The 18,569-nt window shown below is 34.2% G+C and overlaps 1 protein-coding gene across 8 annotated transcripts in view; it reads left to right on the forward strand.

The window, feature by feature from the left end:
• The window catches only part of C10H12orf50 (chromosome 10 C12orf50 homolog), a 43,417-nt gene that overhangs the window by 12,601 nt on the left and 12,247 nt on the right, over positions 1-18,569 (forward strand). For all 8 annotated transcript variants that reach the window (XM_071071333.1, XM_011744758.3, XM_071071331.1 and 5 more), the window contains exons 4-7: positions 12,880-13,035; positions 14,421-14,498; positions 14,580-14,693; positions 16,319-16,429. In XM_071071333.1, the coding sequence (XP_070927434.1) occupies positions 12,880-13,035; positions 14,421-14,498; positions 14,580-14,693; positions 16,319-16,429 (459 nt within the window). The remainder of the gene's footprint in view (positions 1-12,879; positions 13,036-14,420; positions 14,499-14,579; positions 14,694-16,318; positions 16,430-18,569) is intronic.

Consider the following 18,569-nt stretch of genomic DNA (forward strand, 5'->3'; position numbering starts at 1 on the left):
CAGGTTCCTTCCACCATATGTGAGAATTGGGGAAGTTACAATTCAAGATGAAATTTGGGTGGGGACATAGTGAAACTATATCACTCACCCGTATGCTTGCTTGCCCTACTCCAATCACACTGTATACTTGCTTTACCTAGCGTATGTTAGCATGTTCCTGCTTTAGGGTCTTTGTGCAAAACACTCTTCCCTCAATATCTTCATGGCTAACTTCTTTATTTCTTCACAGCCTTGCTAAAATATTATGTTTTACATAAGACTATTCTGAACACTGTATTTGAAATGTAGTCAGCTTTCCCATGCATGCCTTACACACTTCCAAACTTCTTTGCCTAGTTTCTCATTGCCATATCCCCAATGATTTCTCAGATACAATATAATTTACTTGTTTAATATGTCTATTGTTTGTTGTGTGACTCCTTCCTATAGAATGAAAGTACCATAAGAGCAAGAATTTTTATTTTGTTCACTGAAAAATCTTGAGCACCTAACATAGCCACATAGTATTGGCTCTCACATAGTGGCCGGTTCTACTCCGGGAATCCCTGAATGGCATTTATGTATGTTAAATCTGTAACTATTTTCCCTCTGCTTGACACATTTCTGTACTCTAGGGAAAAGGATTCACTTTCCAGACTGTAGATAAACTAACAAGCTCAGTTGAAATACGTATTGAACTACTGCATTGCCTCTTTATTTGGAAATATTTCAATACCTCAGAAGGTATAATTTGATTCCGGGAAGACCAAAGATTAAATTATAAAGTAATACCTTTGTGAATATCCACCTTTATGAGTGTCAGCAAATGCATATGATTAATTGATAAATTTAGAGTGGGGTTATTACAAACCATTTCATAGCAAATTGTAACTGGCTAAATATAGGTTCATACAGAACATTGTACAATGTGTGTAATTTTCTCTCAGGCTAAAATAAGATAAAATTTAGATATTTAAATGTGCAACCTGTGAAGCTTTAAGACTTCTGCTTGATGAATTGAGATCTGTCACATAGTCCATATTAAGTAGGTGAGCTGGATCCACAGCAGTGCTGTCTAAATCACCAGCTGTGCTCTTCCGGTATAAGGCACTTGCCAAAGGCAATTTCTTATTATATGATTTGCCATTGTATGTTATCTTTAAGCACTAAATGCAATTATCAGGAGTCCTACATTTTTTTGTCTGGGGGTATAAAACTGCCAGTTACTCTTTTTGCAATTTAAACTTCAACCTGCTAGTGAATTTTAAAAGGTTTTGGACTCTTTTAGAAGATATTTTATTTATGTATTTATAAACCATAGAATTTTAAAAGAGAACATAATCTTTCTGGTTATCATTTCTAAGTTTAAAAGCAAATAGCTGCTAAACCAATTAAGAATTGGTTTATGCAAGAAAACATAATTCTGTTATTATTTACCATAAAAATTCCCTAGACATTTTCTGAGTACAGTTTGGACTTTCTTTGCAAGCCTGGCAGGCACTTATTCTTTCTCCTATGGTATACATTAGAGGTTATATACTCTCTTAGACAAGCTATTGTTTTAAAAAAAGTTTTTATATTTTGCTGAAGGAAAATTTGTTCCAAACACAGTAGCTAGCTTGAACATGGAAATTACTCATCTTTCCTTGGCTAGTTGCCACTTTATCCTGTAATGAACAATTGAATGGGATCATTTGATTTTTATTTATTCTAGGTCAGTGTCCAGTGATCTCTTGGACAACTGATTTGGCCACTTTAAATTAAACTTTGGTCAGCTTTCTTTAGAATGTCTAGCCTCTGTGTTTATTATCTGCCTTTTATTTGAAGTCTTGAAAAGTCAGTACACGCAGACTAATTTGTGTGTGTGTGTGTGTGTTTTAGAAAAAAAGGTAATTCATAATGGTTAGAAGGATAAAAGTTCTTCAGTTTAGTTCTTTCCTCTCTGGGGAAGGAAGAATGGGGTTAAGAAAATGCCATAGCACACCAAATGGTAGCCCCCGGTGTAATTTGTGTTGGGTGGCAGATTCTTCATCCTGACTACATACTGCGTCTATTCTCATAGGAGGTCCAAAGAGCATCAAAACCTAAAAAAAATATTACTTCTTCAGACTTAACATTTGTTAGTCATGTTTAAGGGCTCCACATTTTGCTTTTTAGGACTGTATAAACTTGCAGTTTAATTGTGACTTTTAAAAAATGAAGTGGAGTTATAAGAGATTAGAAAATCGCATACCCAGTGTTTTAGAATAATCTGTTAAGTGTATTCCCTGTGGCACTGCTATGCTGAGTACTTTTCAGGCCGAATTTTATCTAATCATAAACACTGGCCCAATAGATACAGTTAGTCTCCCGGTTTTACAGATGAAGAAAATGAGGTCCATAGAAGCCAAGTATCTTAGGCAAGATAATACCTCTCATAAGTGGCAGTTTCTGAATTCAAACATAGTTCCGTCTGACTCTAAAAGTATCTCCGCTGGGCGCGATGGCTCACGCCTCTAATCCCAGCACTTTGGGAGGCCAAGGCGGGCGGATCACAAGGTCAGGAAATCCAGACCATCCTGGCTCATACGGTGAAACCCGTCTCTACTGAAAATACAAAAATTAGGCCGGCGCGGTGGCTCAAACTTGTAATCCCAGCACTTTGGGAGGCCGAGACGGGCGGATCACACGGTCAGGAGATCGAGACCATCCTGGCTAACCCGGTGAAACCCCGTCTCTACTAAAAAAAAAAAAAAAAAAAAAAAGAAAATACAAAAATTAGCCGGGCGTGGTCGAGGGCGCCTGTAGTCCCAGCTACTCGGGAGGCTTAGGCAGCAGAATGGCGTGAACCCGGGAGGTGGAGCTTGCAGTGAGCTCAGATGGTGCCACTGCACTCCAGCCTGGGCGACAGCGAGACTCTGTCTCTAAAAAAAAAAAAAAAAGAAGAAGAAGAATATCACAAAAATCAGACATGACATTTAAAGTATACTCCAATACATTTTGTCATTTGAATGACCAATGCATCAGACCTCCTGATCTGCCTTCTGCCTTCTGAGGGGCTACTTCTATTCCACTCTACTCAATAGACTTCTTTTCAAATCTATTAAAGTTTTTTGTATTTAATAGAAGACGGCCTTTCCCCTTTAATTTACAGTATAGAGTGAGACATTCTAGCACTTCTGCGTTACATGTACTTCCATTAAATACGGTTTCTTTTCTCTTTCTCAATTTATATTTCCCTCCCTTTTCTGAAACTTGTTCTCTTAAATCACATGAAGCTCAGAAGCCCAGATACCCCATCTGATGTTTGTCTCACCCACAGGCTCTCAGTTCTGGCTCCACGTTAGAATTACCTGGGGAGCTTAGAACCACCACCACCAAAAAACAAAACAATTCTCAGTCACCACTTAGACCACCAATTAAACTAATGCTTCATTATACTTTTGTTTTCCTCTCAACTTTTAAAGACATTTTGTAACTTACAGAAAATTTGCAAGAATAGTTCAGTGAACACTAGCTCTCCATGTATTCTTCACCTATCTTCACCAATTAACATTTTGTCACATTTACTTTCTCTTTTCTCTTTACTGTATTTACATATCTGCATATAAGGTACAAATACACATTTCTAAATTTTTGTTTTTCTTGGAACCATTTGGGAGTTAGTTGCAAATATCCTCACATTTCATTGCTAAATACTTCAGCATGTACCTTCTAAGTTCAAGGGCCTTCTTCTATATAACCACACATGACTATCATATATAGGGAATTTAACATTGATAGAATCAGCAATGTGTAATATTCAATCTGTATCATATTTTCCTAATTATGCAATAATTCTTTTAATAGCAGTGCTTCCTCAAAATTTAGTATGCATAGGAATCATCTGACAATCTTGTTTAAACTGCAGTCTGATTCAGTATATCTGGGCTGGAGCCTGAGGCTCTGAATTTCTAATAAGCTCATAGGTTCTTGGGACCAAACATTGAGTAGAGCAGCCTTAAAATTGTTTCCCCCCCCCATCCAATTTACAATTAAGCATCATTCATTGCAATTGGTTGTCATGTCTCTTTATTTAATTTCTTTTTAAAAATCTGATGTCTCTTTAAAAAAATTCCCAGGATTTTTTTTTCTTCCTTGTCATATACATGTTTTTTTCCTTTTTTTTTGGTTTTTTTTTTTTTTTGAGACAGCATCTTGCTCTGTTGCCCAGGCTGGAGTGCAGTGGTATGAACACAGCTCACTGCATCCTTGACCTCCTGGGCCCGAGTGATCCTCTCACCTCAGTCTCCTGAGTAGCTGGGACCACAGGCTCATGCCACCATGCCTGACTAATTTTGTAAGTTTTGGTAGAGATGAGATCTCGCCATATTATCTAGGCTGGTCTCAACTCCTGGATTCAAGAAATTCACTCACCTTGACCTCCCAAAGTGCTAGGATTAGAGGCGTGAACCACTGCACCCTGCCCCATGTCATATACATTTTAAAAGAGTTCAGGCTAGTTGCTTTGTAGGATATCTTTTAAATTGGGGATTTGTTCATTTGTTTCCTCCTAATCACATTTAGATTAAACTATTTTTTTTTTTGGCAAAAATACTACAAAGAATATCAGTCAGTTATTTAAAAATCTATACAAGTGTTGTATATGTTTGCCCTAATGCCCTAACCAAACAATTCCATGCGGATGCTCTTAAAGAATTAGTGAAAAGGGAAGAAAAATAATTTGTGAAGAACCTCTGCTCTGTGAATTTTACAAAAATTAGCATTTCTTGTACTCTTTGAAGGACAAGAGGAGGACAGTGCCCAATTCCTGTGAGTCTAAATAAAAGCAACTTGTTTAGTTATAAATAATTTGTTTATACAAAAGTTTCTTTTAACCTACGTGCTTTGTATTGCATGTGTGTTCTAGCTATGAAGGTATTTATGGGAATAGGAAATACTGCATTATGACGACTGTGTTTATGACATCTGTTTAAAAAAAAAAAACTGAATTTCTTTTGAAAATTGACAAAGCATAGAAAGTAGATGTTCATGTATGAAATGCCCTGGCATGATGTGATATAGTAGTCTCTTATGAGTACTCATAGAGACTCCCTTGGTCATAAACAGCGGAGTAGTTCTAAATGTTTTAACAACTGGCTCCTTTCCCCTACCTTGCTACTCTACCCCAAAAAACAAATGGGAAAAAATCCAAAACAAAACAGCTCTGGTGGTTCACATTTGCCAGTTGCCATCAAAGAAAATATTGTCTCTACAGCCAATTTCAAGCTATAAATATGACATCAGTATGCTTGCAAAATTCCTGAAAATTTGCCAGTTCTACATGCTTATCTGAGCCTACTCCAGCATATTACTGGTTTTAAGGAGAGAAACCCAACTCAATTTGATTTAAGGGAAAATTGGAATTCTTGGCTTATACAATTGAAAAGATTAGGGACAGAACTGACCTCAGACCCTGCTGGATCCGTGTTTCCTTCACCAACCCTTGGTTCTGAGCTAGTTGTCCTTCTCTATGTACTGCAGTTACTCCAGAAGCTCCCGAGCTAGATTTTGGAACCAGAATAGGCAAAGATTAAGAATAGTAACTCTAGCTCAGACTAGCTTGAAATATCAATCTACCACATATTTGCCACTGTAAACATGGGCAACTTAGTACCTCTCTGGCCTAATTTCTTCATCTGTATGGTAGAGATAGTAATAGTACCTGTCATTGGGTTTTAGGAATTTAACAGATTAATACTCAGTAGTTTAGAATTCTTGGCAAAGAATGAGTAATCAGTGTTATTATCATCATCATTCTAAATTAATCTCAGAAGAAGTATGTCTTTCTAAAAAAAAAAAAAAAAAAAAAAAAAAAAGAAGTATGTCTTTCTGCAGCTAAAGCCTGAGTATTGAATCTCGTCTAATGATGAAGAAGACATGCATAGTACCTGATAGGTAGTTTTTCAATCCTCACGCTCCTCTCACCCTCCACCCTCAAGTTGGCCCCAGTGTCTGTTCTTCCCTTCTTTGTGTCCATGTATACTCAATGTTTAGCTCCCACTCATAAGTGAGAAGGTGCAGTGTTTTGTTTTTTATTAGTGTGTCAATTCGCTTAGGATAATGGCCTCCAGCTCCGTTCATGTTGCTGCAAAGGACATGATCTCATTCTTTTTTGTGGCTGTGTAGTATTTCATCGTGTATATGTGCCACATTTTCTTTATCCAGTCTACCACTGTTGGGCATTTAGGTTGACTCCATGTCTTTGCTATTGTGAATAGAGCTGTGATGAGCATACACATACATGTGTCTTCATGGTAGGCTGTATATACCAAATAATGGGATTGCTAGGTCAAATGGTATTTCTGTTTTAAGTTCTTTGAGAAATTGCCAAACTGCTCTCCACAATGGCTGAACTAACTGTACATTCCCACTAGTAGTGTATAAGCATTCCCTTTTTTCTGCAGCCTCACCAGCATCTGTTATTTTTTAGCTTCTTAATAATAGCCATTCTGATTAGTGTGAGATAGTATCTCATTGTAGTTTTGAGTTGCCTTTCTCTAATGATTAGTGATAATGAGCACTTTTTCATATGTTTGTTGGCTGCATATATGTCTTCCTTGGAAAAGTGTTCATGAGCAGACAATGATTTAAAGCAGTAATTATAGTATGTCCAAAGACCTAAACTCCTGCCTAAAGAAGTAAAGAAGAGTATTATGACAACATCTCAACAATAGAGACTATCAATGGATAAAAACCATGAAAAAAAACCTAAAAAATGGAAATTTTGGAGTTGAGCACACAATATCTGAAATGGAAAAAAAATACTATAAGGGATCAAGGGTAGATTTGAGAACTGCAAAAGAAAGAACCAGTAAATTTGAAGATAAATCAACGTAGATTATATAATCTCAAAAACCAAGAGAAAAATAAATGAAAAAGAGATGAACAAAGCCTAAGATAAATATGAGGCATTTTACCAAAATGTAAGGAAAGAAAAAATAATGGCTGAAATTCCCCAAATTTGATTAAAAAATTAATCTGAATATACAAGAAGCTCAACAAACTCTAAGTTGGATATACACAAATATATCTGCAGCCAGACACATCATATAAAAATGATAAATACCAGTGATAAAGGCAAATTCTGGAAAACAAGAAGATAAAAGTATTTTATTACATATAATAGAACTCCAGTATGATTAACAGCTACCTTCCCATCAGAAACAATATAGGCAGTATTCACTGTAGACTGAAAGAACAAAAGTTGTGGCAATCAAGAATCTTTGTTCAGAAAACTAGTTTTAAATGCTGTATTTCAAAAATAAAAAGGCAAATAAAGACATTCCCAGAAAACAAAAACTGAGAGAATTTGTTGCCAGTATGTTCACCTGAAAAGAAATACTAAAGGAAAACTTTCAGGTGGAAAGCAAGTGATCTGTGTCAGTATTTCAAATCCATATGAAGAAACAAAGTATGCTGATAAATGTAGTTGTGTAACTATAAAACTATCATAAGGGCATATTTCTTTTCCTTCTATAATCTGATTTAAAAATTTTATAAAACAATATATAAAATTATATTTTTTAGTCTATTACATTTAGAAATGTAATATATTTAAAAAATAGCCATACAAAGGCAGATGGAAGCAAAACTTTATGATGACAAAGAAATGACACCAGATAGTAACACAAATCCATAGGAACAAATGATAAGAATTAGAAGTTATAATTAAAAAGGTTAATAGTCTCTGTTTATAGAACAAACTATAAATACCTACTTGATCTTTTTTCCCCCTCTTTGCTCCTTTAAGAAACATACAATTATCTTAAGTAATAATTATAACAATGTATAACTGGGTTTGTCATGTATAGAAATGTAATATAGGTAACAATAGCACAGAAGAAGGAAGAGAGCATAGAGCATAGAAGTAACCTCTTGTATGTATCTCACTGGCGTTAAATTAATAAAAGTGAAATCGATTCTGATGTTAAGAAGCATATAGTAAGCCATAGAGCAATCTAAGAAAATAATGTAAAAAATGAAGAATGATCAAAGGAATTTAATATTATACTAGAAAATATTCATCAGTGTAAAAGAAAGAGAAACAGCAGAACATGAAACATATAGAAAACAAAGTAAAATAGTGCACCTAAATCCAACTATGTCAATAATTACATTAAATGTGAATGTATTAAAAAATTCAATCAAAAAGCAGAGATTGTGAGAATAAAATTAAAGATAAAACTATAGCTGTCTATAGAAAACACTTTTTAAATTCAATAGAACAAACAAGCTGAAAATAAAAGAATGGAAAATATATACCATGCAAGCAATTATAAATGAGAAAATAAAAGAATTGAACAACTGTAAAGCATCTAGACCTAACAGACATCAGCGAAGCACTCCATTTAACAGTAAAATACACATTTTTCTCCAGTGCACAAGAAACATTTTCCAGTATAGATCACATACTAGGTGATAAGAAAAGCCTGAATAAATTTAAAATGATTGAAATCATGCAGTGTATTTTTTCTTAATATAATGGTTTAAAACTTTGAGAGAAAAAAATTAGGACATTCACAAATATGTGAAAATTAAATAGCACATGTGTAAATAACCAAGAAATTACAAGAAAATTACAAGGGTAATTAGCCAATACTTTATGTTTAATAAAAGTAAAACATAGCATACCAAAACTCATGGCATCTAAGTAAAGCAGTGCTTAGAAGAATATTTATAAGTTGTAAATGCCTATGTATTTTTTTAAAAATCTCAGATGGATAACCTAGACTTATACCTTAAGACACTGGAAAAAGAAGAGCACATTAAACCTAAAGCAAACAGAATGAAGCACGTAATAAAAATTAAAGCAGAAATTAATGAACTAGAGAATATGAATAAAGAAAACCAATAGAGAAAATCAGGGAAAGCAAAATTTGTAATTTGATAAAATCAGGAAAATTAAAAATCTTTAACTTGACTGACCAAGAAAAAAAGAGATAGGCTGAAGTTACTAAAATCAGAAATGAGGCCGGGCGTGGTGGCTCAAGCCTGTAATCCCAGCACTTTGGGAGGCCGAGACGGGCAGATAACGAGGTCAGGAGATCGAGACCATCCTGGTGAACACGGTGAAACCCGGTCTCTACTAAAAAAAATACAAAAAACTAGCCGGGCGAGGCGGCGGGCGCCTGTAGTCCCAGCTACTCGGGAGGCTGAGGCAGGAGAATGGCGTGAACCCGGAAGGCGGAGCTTACAGTGAGCTGAGATCCGGCCACAGCACTCCAGCCTGGGCGACCGAGCGAGACTCCGTTTCAAAAACAAACAAACAAACAAAAATAAAATCAGAAATGAAAAATGAGACATCACTCCCAATATTACGAAAAAAAAAGATTTAAAAGGGAATAATGTGGACAACTATATTTCAACAAATTAGATAACTTAGATAAAATAGACAAATTTCTAGAAAGACACAAACTACCAACACTGACTCTAGAAAAAAAACATTTGAGTACATCTATAGGAATAAAGAGATTGATTTGATATTTTAAAACATTGCCACTATTAAAATCTGGGCTCAGATGGCTCCAATATTGAATTATAAGCAGCATTTAAAGAAGAATTAGTACTAATTTGTCACAAATTCTTCCAAAAAAACAAAAGACCACGGAACATTTTCCGACTCATATCTGTGAGATGCTCTAAGACATTGCATGAAAACTACAGACCAACTTTTCCTATGAATATAGAACTGAAAAATACTTAACAAAATTTGATTACACTAAATCTGACAGCTTTAAAATGGGATTATATTCCATAACTAAGTGAGATTAACCCGGAAGCAAGGTTGGTTTAACTTCCCAAAATCCATTTCTGTAATAATAATAACATACCATAGTAATATAATAAAGAGCAAAAAACACACGATCATCTTAACAGATGAATAAAAAACAGTTGATAAAAATTTGACACATACGTTATAAAACTATTCCACAAACTAGAAACGGAAGAAAACTTCTTCAACCCGATAAAGAATATATATAAAAAATCCAGGACTGACATCATACTTCATGAAATCTGAAAGCTTTACCCCTAAGATTGGGAATAAGACAAGGGTGTTCATTCTTGTCATTTGTAGTCATGACAGGGAAATTGTTGCAGTATAATCAGCTAAAAAGCTTCTAGATTGGAAAGAAAGATGCAACATTATCTCTATTTGCATTTGGCATGATCTTTTATTTAGAAAATTCTAGAAATCTAAAAATTATTTGAAATAAGTTCAGCAACATTGTAGGATACAGTATTAATATACAGTAATGGATTGTGTTACTTTACAGTAGCAATGAACAAACTGAAAGTGAAATGAAAAAAATCCCACTTACAATAGCATCAAAGAGGAAAAAATATTTAGGAATTAATTTAACATAAGATGTGCAAAGTTTATATTCAGAAAACTACAAAAGATTTTTGAAAGAAATTAAAGAACACCTTGAAAAATAGAGATACCCTTGTTCGTAGATTGACTTTGTGGTTGGTATGCCAGTATTTTCCAAATTGATCCACAGGTTCAGTGTAGAACTTATCAAAATCCCAATGGACTTATTTGCAGAAATTGAGAAGGTGATTCTAAAATTTATATGGAAATTTAAGGGACCCAGAATAGTGGAAAAAAAAAAAATCAGGAAAATGGAAACCAAATTTGGAGGACTTACACTTCCTGATTTCAAAGTCTACAAGTTACTACAAAACTGAAGTAATCAAGACTATTTGGACTAGCATAAAAATTGATCTATATATCACTGAGACAGGATTGTAAGACCAGAAATAAACTTTTATATGAATCAGTTTATGCTCAATTGATTTTCAACAAGGGCATATAGGCCATTCAATGGGGAAAAATAGTATTTTCAACAAATGGTGCCAAGACAACTAGATAGCCACATGCAAAGTAATTAAGTAGCACAACTGCATCACATCATGAACAAAAATTAACTCAAAATGGATCAAAGAACAATATTCGATTTTGGAACACTGGATCACTCTTAAAAGGAAATCCACACCAATTAATAGTTACTCCTCATTTCTTTCCAATGGAACACTGGATAACTCCAAAAAAGAAACTCACACCCATTAACGGTTACTCCTACTTTTTCCCAATTCCCAAAACCTACACAGTCACTACTTCTTGTTTCTATAAATGTATCTATTTTTGATATTTTATATAAATGGGATCATACAATATACTATTTTTGTGAATGACTTTTTCCACTTAGCATGTTTTCAAAATTCATCCATGCTCTCACATGCAAAAGTACTTTATTACTTTTTATAGCCAAATAGCACTCCATTCTATGGATATGCCACATTTTATTTATCCATTTATCAGAGAATGGAAATTTAGGTTGTTTCCACTTTTTGACTGTTATAAACAATGTTGATATAAACATTTGTGTACAAATGATTACATTTGTATAATATGGACATATATTTTCACATCTCTTGGTAGGTAGCTGAAAATGGAATAGATGAGACATAGGATGACTCCATGTTTAACCTTTTGAGGAACTGCCAAATTGTTTTCTAAAGTAGCTACAGCATTTTACATTCCCAATTGCAATTTAAGAAGATTGCAGTTTCTTCACATCCTTGTCAACACTTGTTATTGTCTTTTTAATTAAAAAAATTAATCATTGTAATCATTGTAGTATGAAGTGATATCTCATTTGGTTTTGTTTGTTTTTGTTTTGAAACGGAGTCTTGCTCTGTTGCTCAGGCTAGAGTGCAGTGGCATGATCTCAGCTAAATGCAGCCTCAACCTCTTGGGCTCAAGTGATGTTTCTACTTCAGCCTCCTGAGTAGCTGGGACTCCAGGTGTGTGCCATCACACTTGGCTAATTTTTGTATTTTTTGTAGAGATAGGGTTTCGCCATGTTGCCCAGGCTGGATCTTATTTATTCTTTCTGTGCCACCTTGGGGTTCTGAGTGTTTCTTCATTCTCTGGCTGAGAAGGCTGGAAACTCTTTCCAGCAAAATCTGGGCCTTGTTGGCAGGCGCTTTCATGGCTCACCTCCATGTGCCAGGGGGCTGGCTATTTTTCATTAATTGCTTGTTCTTTTGGTGTCATATCTAAAAAAGCTTTGCATGACCTAAGGGTTCTTCTATGAGTTGTATAATTGCAGCTCTTGCATTTTGTTCTTAGATCCACTTTGTCTGAATTTTTATTTCTGATGTGATGAAGTTGTGCAACTTAATTACTTTGCATATGGCAATCTAGTCATCCCAGCAACATTTGTTGAAAATACTATTTTTTCCCCCATTGAATGGTCTGTGTACCCTTGTTGAAAATCAGTTGAGCATAAATTGATTCATATAAATATTTAGTTCTGGTCTTGCAATCCTATTCCAGTGATTCATAGATGTACTTTTATTTTTATGCTAGTCCTGATAGTCTTGATTACTTTAGTTTTGTAATAATGTCCATATAAATTTTAGAATTGGCTTCTCAATTTTTGCCAATAAGTCTATTGGGATTTTGATAAGAGTTGTATCATACCTATAGATTAATTTGGAAAATATTGCCATACCAACCACAAATCAATCCATAAACAAGGATATCTTTCCATTTCAACATTTCTTTAACTTCTTTCAACAATATTTTTTCTTATTTCAACAATCTTTTTCAGAATATAAATTTTTGCACCTTATGTTAAAATTAATTCCTAAATATTTTTTTCTCTTTGATGCTATTGTAAATGGGATTATTTTTCATTTCATTTTCAGTTTAATCATTGCTAGTATGTGGAAACACAATCCATTATTGTATTATTATTGTACACATTTAAAAATAATATATAGTTAATTAGGAGGGCAATGATTGATTATTAAATCTACTTATCATCACATGTATCTTGAAAGGACTGAAATGTTGCATTTTCTCTGCAGATATCACACTACAGAAAGAAAGTCAGGAAGGAATTCCACTCCAAACCCAGAGTCAGGAACCTCTGAAACCTCAGGAAAATATATCACGACCGATCCACCATCCTTTAGTTTTAAAAACTAATTTTGAGGAAGAAGAGGAAGTAGATGAACAAAATGGTTAGTAGACCTTTTTTCAGGTTTACAATGCACATTCAAAAACCTCACAACATTTTCTACATATGTGTTTAACTATAAAGGTTTATGATGTAATATATAAGGCAGATTTTGCTGAGAAAATAATTATAATTGTATTAAACAAATTTAATCAATTATGTTCTAAGTCTAACATATTTATGATCTTTTGGATTGGAAAGTTTTTGTTGTATGATGTCTGGGAGACAGATATGATGCTTAAGTATATATTGGCACTTTATATACGCCATGGAATACTATGCAGCCATAAAAAAGGATGAGTTCGTGTCCTTTGCAGGGACATTGATGAAGCTGGAAATCATCATTCTCAGCAAACTAACACAAGAATGGAAAACCAAACACCACATGTTCTCACTCGTAGGTGGGACTTGAACAATGAGAACACATGGACACGAGGAGGGGAACATCACACACCAGGGCCTGTCTGAGAGTGGGGGGCCAGGGGAGGGATAACATTAGGAGAGATACCTATTGTAGAGGGTTGATGGGTGCAGCAAACCACCATGGCACATGTATACCTATGTAACAAACCTGCACGTTCTGCACATGTATCCCAGAACTTAAAGTATAAAATATATATCTATATAAATGTATATATATATTTATATATCTATAGGTGTTTATAGAGATACTAATAAGCTCTCTTTTATATATAACTGTTTCTAAAACATTGATGCACATGTGTATCTGTTTATCTACATATGTGTTAATAATATATCAGTTTCACATTTAATCCTTGAAGTTGTAGAGATCTATGTAGTAGTTAACAATCTATAAATCACTGTTATCTGCATTATTCTAAGTCATCCTCACAAGAGTATGAACAGGCTTAAGACCCATGTCTTTGCATTTTAGTCATCCTTTGCCTCCCGTAGCAACCCAGCACAGTGGTGCCAGAAAGTGTGTATATATAAGATAAACATGAAGAAAAACTCTCAATCTGTCTTTGTGTTGGAATATGTCCTTCTATGGACTACGGGCCACCATAGTTTCTGTGCTTAGGAATACACAGAGCTATTTATTACTGTTTCTGTGTGCTGAAGCTCCATGTCTTTCATGCCTACATCAACCTCGAAATAAACATACACCATCTCAACATGGAGTCTATACATTCAGTGTCCCATTTCAAAGTACATAATACATAGCCCTTTGTTTTCTCTTGACATTGTTTTCAATACTTAAAATGTAGCAATTTGAAATATTTACTAGTATGGAAAATTATTGATTTTAAAAATATAAAAAAGTAATCTATCCATGAGAACAGTATTTGGGATTTTCCTTTCTGGTTTATAAATTTTCAGATTATTTGGCTTTGGGACAATTTAATTTAAAAAATATATATCCTATAGATGCTTCTAGTTTATGGACAAAGACCCCTGAAGAAATTGAAGAAAAAAGAGCAATAAAGGAGATGTGTTATAAATCTGGTAAGAAATCAAATATTTTTGTATTTTCTAATACTTGATGTGATAAATATACTAATCATTACTTTTCTTATGGTTGATTAGGGGAATACTACAGATTTCATACTCCTCCAGATATTTTATCATCAAAAAGCATGGCACCTACAGCAGAAAAAGAGTTAGAAAAGCCTTTGGAAAATGGCAGTGAATTGCAAGAAGGTAAGAAATGAAAAGGCAACTTTCGTAGTGATATATAAGGGATACTTAGTGTGATAGACTAAATTATTTAGTATGATGTACGGAAGAATAAAGTGATAATACATCATAACTGAGAGCTAGAAGAAGGTGTTTGTATTGAATGACCCAAAGCTGCTATTAATGGGATTATGTTATCCTAGAGAGGGGACAGAATGAATAGACTTCATTAACACATAATGACACTACACACTCCATGGGGTAATCCTGTAAATAATTTGCTTTTACCATTTTATTTGTCTTTGAAAAAAATCTCCCTGTGAAAGAGGTCTAGATTTTTCTTTCTGAATAGAAAAGTAAGCCTAGCCCAAGAAGAACGAAAGAGAGATCACAGAATGACGCTAGTGGCGGAACAGAGATTATTTTGTCATTGAATGAGAGTCTTCTGTGGACCAGGCTATTTCAGGGGCCATGCTGGAGGACAAATAGAAGGCTTTGCGTTTTATGGTGCTTACCTTTGGAGAATCTGATTTACTGCGAATGAACATCTGCAATACCTACAAGTGTTTGTAGCGAACTATTCAAACATAAGGCGGTAGGTGGCAGCAAGACATCATCAGATGGAGAAGAGTCCGCAAGATTTGGGGGCCATATAGGGAAGGACAGATTGCAGGCCCGCACTATTTAGAGGAGAAAAAACAAAAGGAAACAAAAACAAAAGAAGAAAACAAGTTAACAATGAACATTAAAAATGGCAGATTATAAAGACAATTATATGTACTTTTGCTTTATATTATTCTTTTAAAGGCTTTTTATTTTTAAATAGTTTCAGTTAATTCCTACATACCCTTCACCTAGATTTCCTTCAAACGTTAGCATTTTACCACATTTGAATTTTCAGTCTCTCTAAATACACACATTGTTATTATAATCTTCTGACCTGTTTGAGAGAATGAGTTACAGACATGATAGCTCTTTGCTTTTACATAACTGTAATATAAATACAAAAATCAGAAAATGACCACTGATACAATATCATTTGCAACCTTCTTTTCCCACAAATTTTATCAATTATGCCATTAATGTCTTTTATAGTAAAATACATTATTTCCCCTGGTCTAGCTAGGATCCAATCCAGAATCACACATTGCATTAGGTTATTATGTCTCTTCTATTCTGCTTTTAATAGTTTATTTTAGAAGAAAATTATCCAGAAATGCATGAGGAAAGCCGAGAGTATTATATAATTATCAGTGTAATTAGCATTTTGTAGTCAATAGTGACTCTAATACTTTTTATCTGATTGTTCATGGTGAACACATAAAATCAAAAACAATATTACAGAATTTCTTATATGAGAAACATATCAAACTAAATATGTTACGTATATACAATAGTGTTAGATTGCTTACAATTTTTTAATTGCCATTGAATAAATAATCCAAATAGGAGACTGTACTTGCTTACTTCTTTATTGACACAGAATTTAAAACTCATGTATTTATGAATTTATTGTTTATCAGGTCACTGTGCAAACAATACTTGCATTACCTTTAAAGCTTTTTTTACTTTCATCATGAATTCTATCATAAATTTCTTATTTAGGCATCTACCAATTACTGGGGTCACTTTTTTCTTCTTATTTCTAGGAGATAGTCTTACAGTTCCGACAAAACTTAGCCAATATGAAAGGCAAGGTGAAATAAAAACATCATTGCACGGGAAACCAAAGACTGACATTGCTGCTTTTGAAAATGGAGGTGAGTTAATTTATTACTGATTGACTCTGAATATATCACCACATAATAAGTGAGTCTGAATTTTATCTTTTACAACTAATTTTCTTTTTTTGTCTATGTCATGTTTAACACAAGGAGTTGGAGGTATATCACAAAATCAGTTGCTTTCAGAGACCAAAATCTCTGCTAAATACCTTGTACAAATTTGTGTTCAGTGTGTAAGACATTCCATTTTACATATTTTAATGAGAAACCTGTGTGTATGTGTGTGTGTGTGTGTGTGTGTGTCTGTGTGTAGGCTCAACTCCAGATTATAATGAATTCAGGTGTTATGTATGTGCTGTAATATACTATAACAGAGCTATAAATGAAGGAGGCACTTAATACATCATTTGATTGAGTCTTTTAAAAAATTAATTAACTAATTAATTAATTTATGAGATGAAAGTCTCACTCTGTTGCCTAGGCTGGAGTGCAGTGGTGTGATCTCAGCTCACTGCAACCTCTGTCTCCCGGGTTTAAGTGATTCTCCTGCCTCAGCCTCCTAAGTAGCTGGCACTACAGGTGCGTGCCACCACCCCCGGCTAATTTTTGTATTTTTAGTAGAGGCGGGGTTTCATCATGTTGGTCAGGCTGGTCTCAAACTCCTGACCTCAGGTGATCCACCTGCCTTGGCCTCTCAAAGTGCTGGGATTACAGACATGAGCCACCAAGTCCAGTGGACTTAAAGTCTACTTTAAAGGAGCTATATTGAAATATGTATCATTTGTCATCACATTCTAACTGTGTATTATAGTTTAAATATTTTGGTACTGCTTTTTAGCATAAACATGTTGGAAAATCTGTCTTTTGGACTGAAAATTCCAAGCGTTTGTTTTGAAAATATATAGAGACTTTGTGGGGAGGTTCAAAGGTGTGGCTGGTAGGAAGAATGTGTGTGAGGAGTAGGAAGGAGGTTGAGAGCAGGTATCAATAAGTACCAGTATCTCTTAGGCATATTGGTGGTACTTTCTGCTGTCCTGGTGTCAGCCATTTTCTTCTGTGTGTGCCCCCACCTTTTTTTTTTATTTTGGTGCTAAAGTAATATGATTATTTCTTCTCCTTTCTTATATCTGCAGCAGTTTTAGTCTAGCTGTTTTAGTCTAACTCATTGTTTGGTTGCCTTGAAGCAATAAGTTTTAGCTACAAATTAGAAACACTGGCAGTTTCTCCCAACAGAGTTCACATTGTCTATATAACCTATATAAGTGGGATCCACTTAACCTGAGCAGTTCTAATTAAACAGTTTGTTGAAATACCATTAAATCAGATTGCCTTTTGGTTAATAAAAGGTTATTTTCAACCATGGATAAACTAATGGTTTCATATTAAAATAAACTTTCCTTCATGTTGTAATATTAATAATTTATTTCCTACTTTGTTGGGAGTTAGAAAATGTGAGAATGTCATTATACTGTCATTAGTCTATCTAATATTAATAATATTGTTAGAGTAATGAACTAGTTGAAAAGCCATATCAAAAGAATATTTTAAAAATTCTATTATCAGGTATACTAAATTCTGGTATAGTCAGGCTTGTTGATTTTCCAGGTATCATAAGGTTCTCTGTGTCACTGGATACAAGAATCTTCTGGGTATATGTGTATGATAGATATCTCTAAACAAATTTCGGCGGCCTGTATTCACAAGACATCTTTGAAATGAAGATGATCAAAACTGAAATTATAATTAATGAGTTAGTATTCATTTCACGAAAAATACTTGAGGCATTGTCTTGTCTTAATATTATTTTAATGTGTTATTGCACTTTAATAAAGTTCAAAGATCTGAAATGAATAGCTTGTTAAAATTTTACTTGTGTATGTATCAGTATAACCATATTTATGGTACTCCAGATGGCTCCTTCTCTCCAAGTCAATAGTCTTCTCCCAAGGGTAATCACTACTCTGATCGCTATTACTATAGGCTAATTTTGCATTTTTTGATCTTATATAAGTGGAAATATACAGTTTGAACTCTTTTAATTTGGATTCTTTTACTTAATGCTCTTTGTATTAGACTGATCCATGCCATTGATTGTAGCAGTAAATATCTTTTTTTTTTACTTTGCCCTAAATATCTATACATAGATAGATATATACCACATATATACACACATATC

This window comes from Macaca nemestrina, chromosome 10 (assembly GCF_043159975.1).
Source record: "Macaca nemestrina isolate mMacNem1 chromosome 10, mMacNem.hap1, whole genome shotgun sequence".
Classification (NCBI taxonomy): domain Eukaryota; kingdom Metazoa; phylum Chordata; class Mammalia; order Primates; family Cercopithecidae; genus Macaca; species Macaca nemestrina.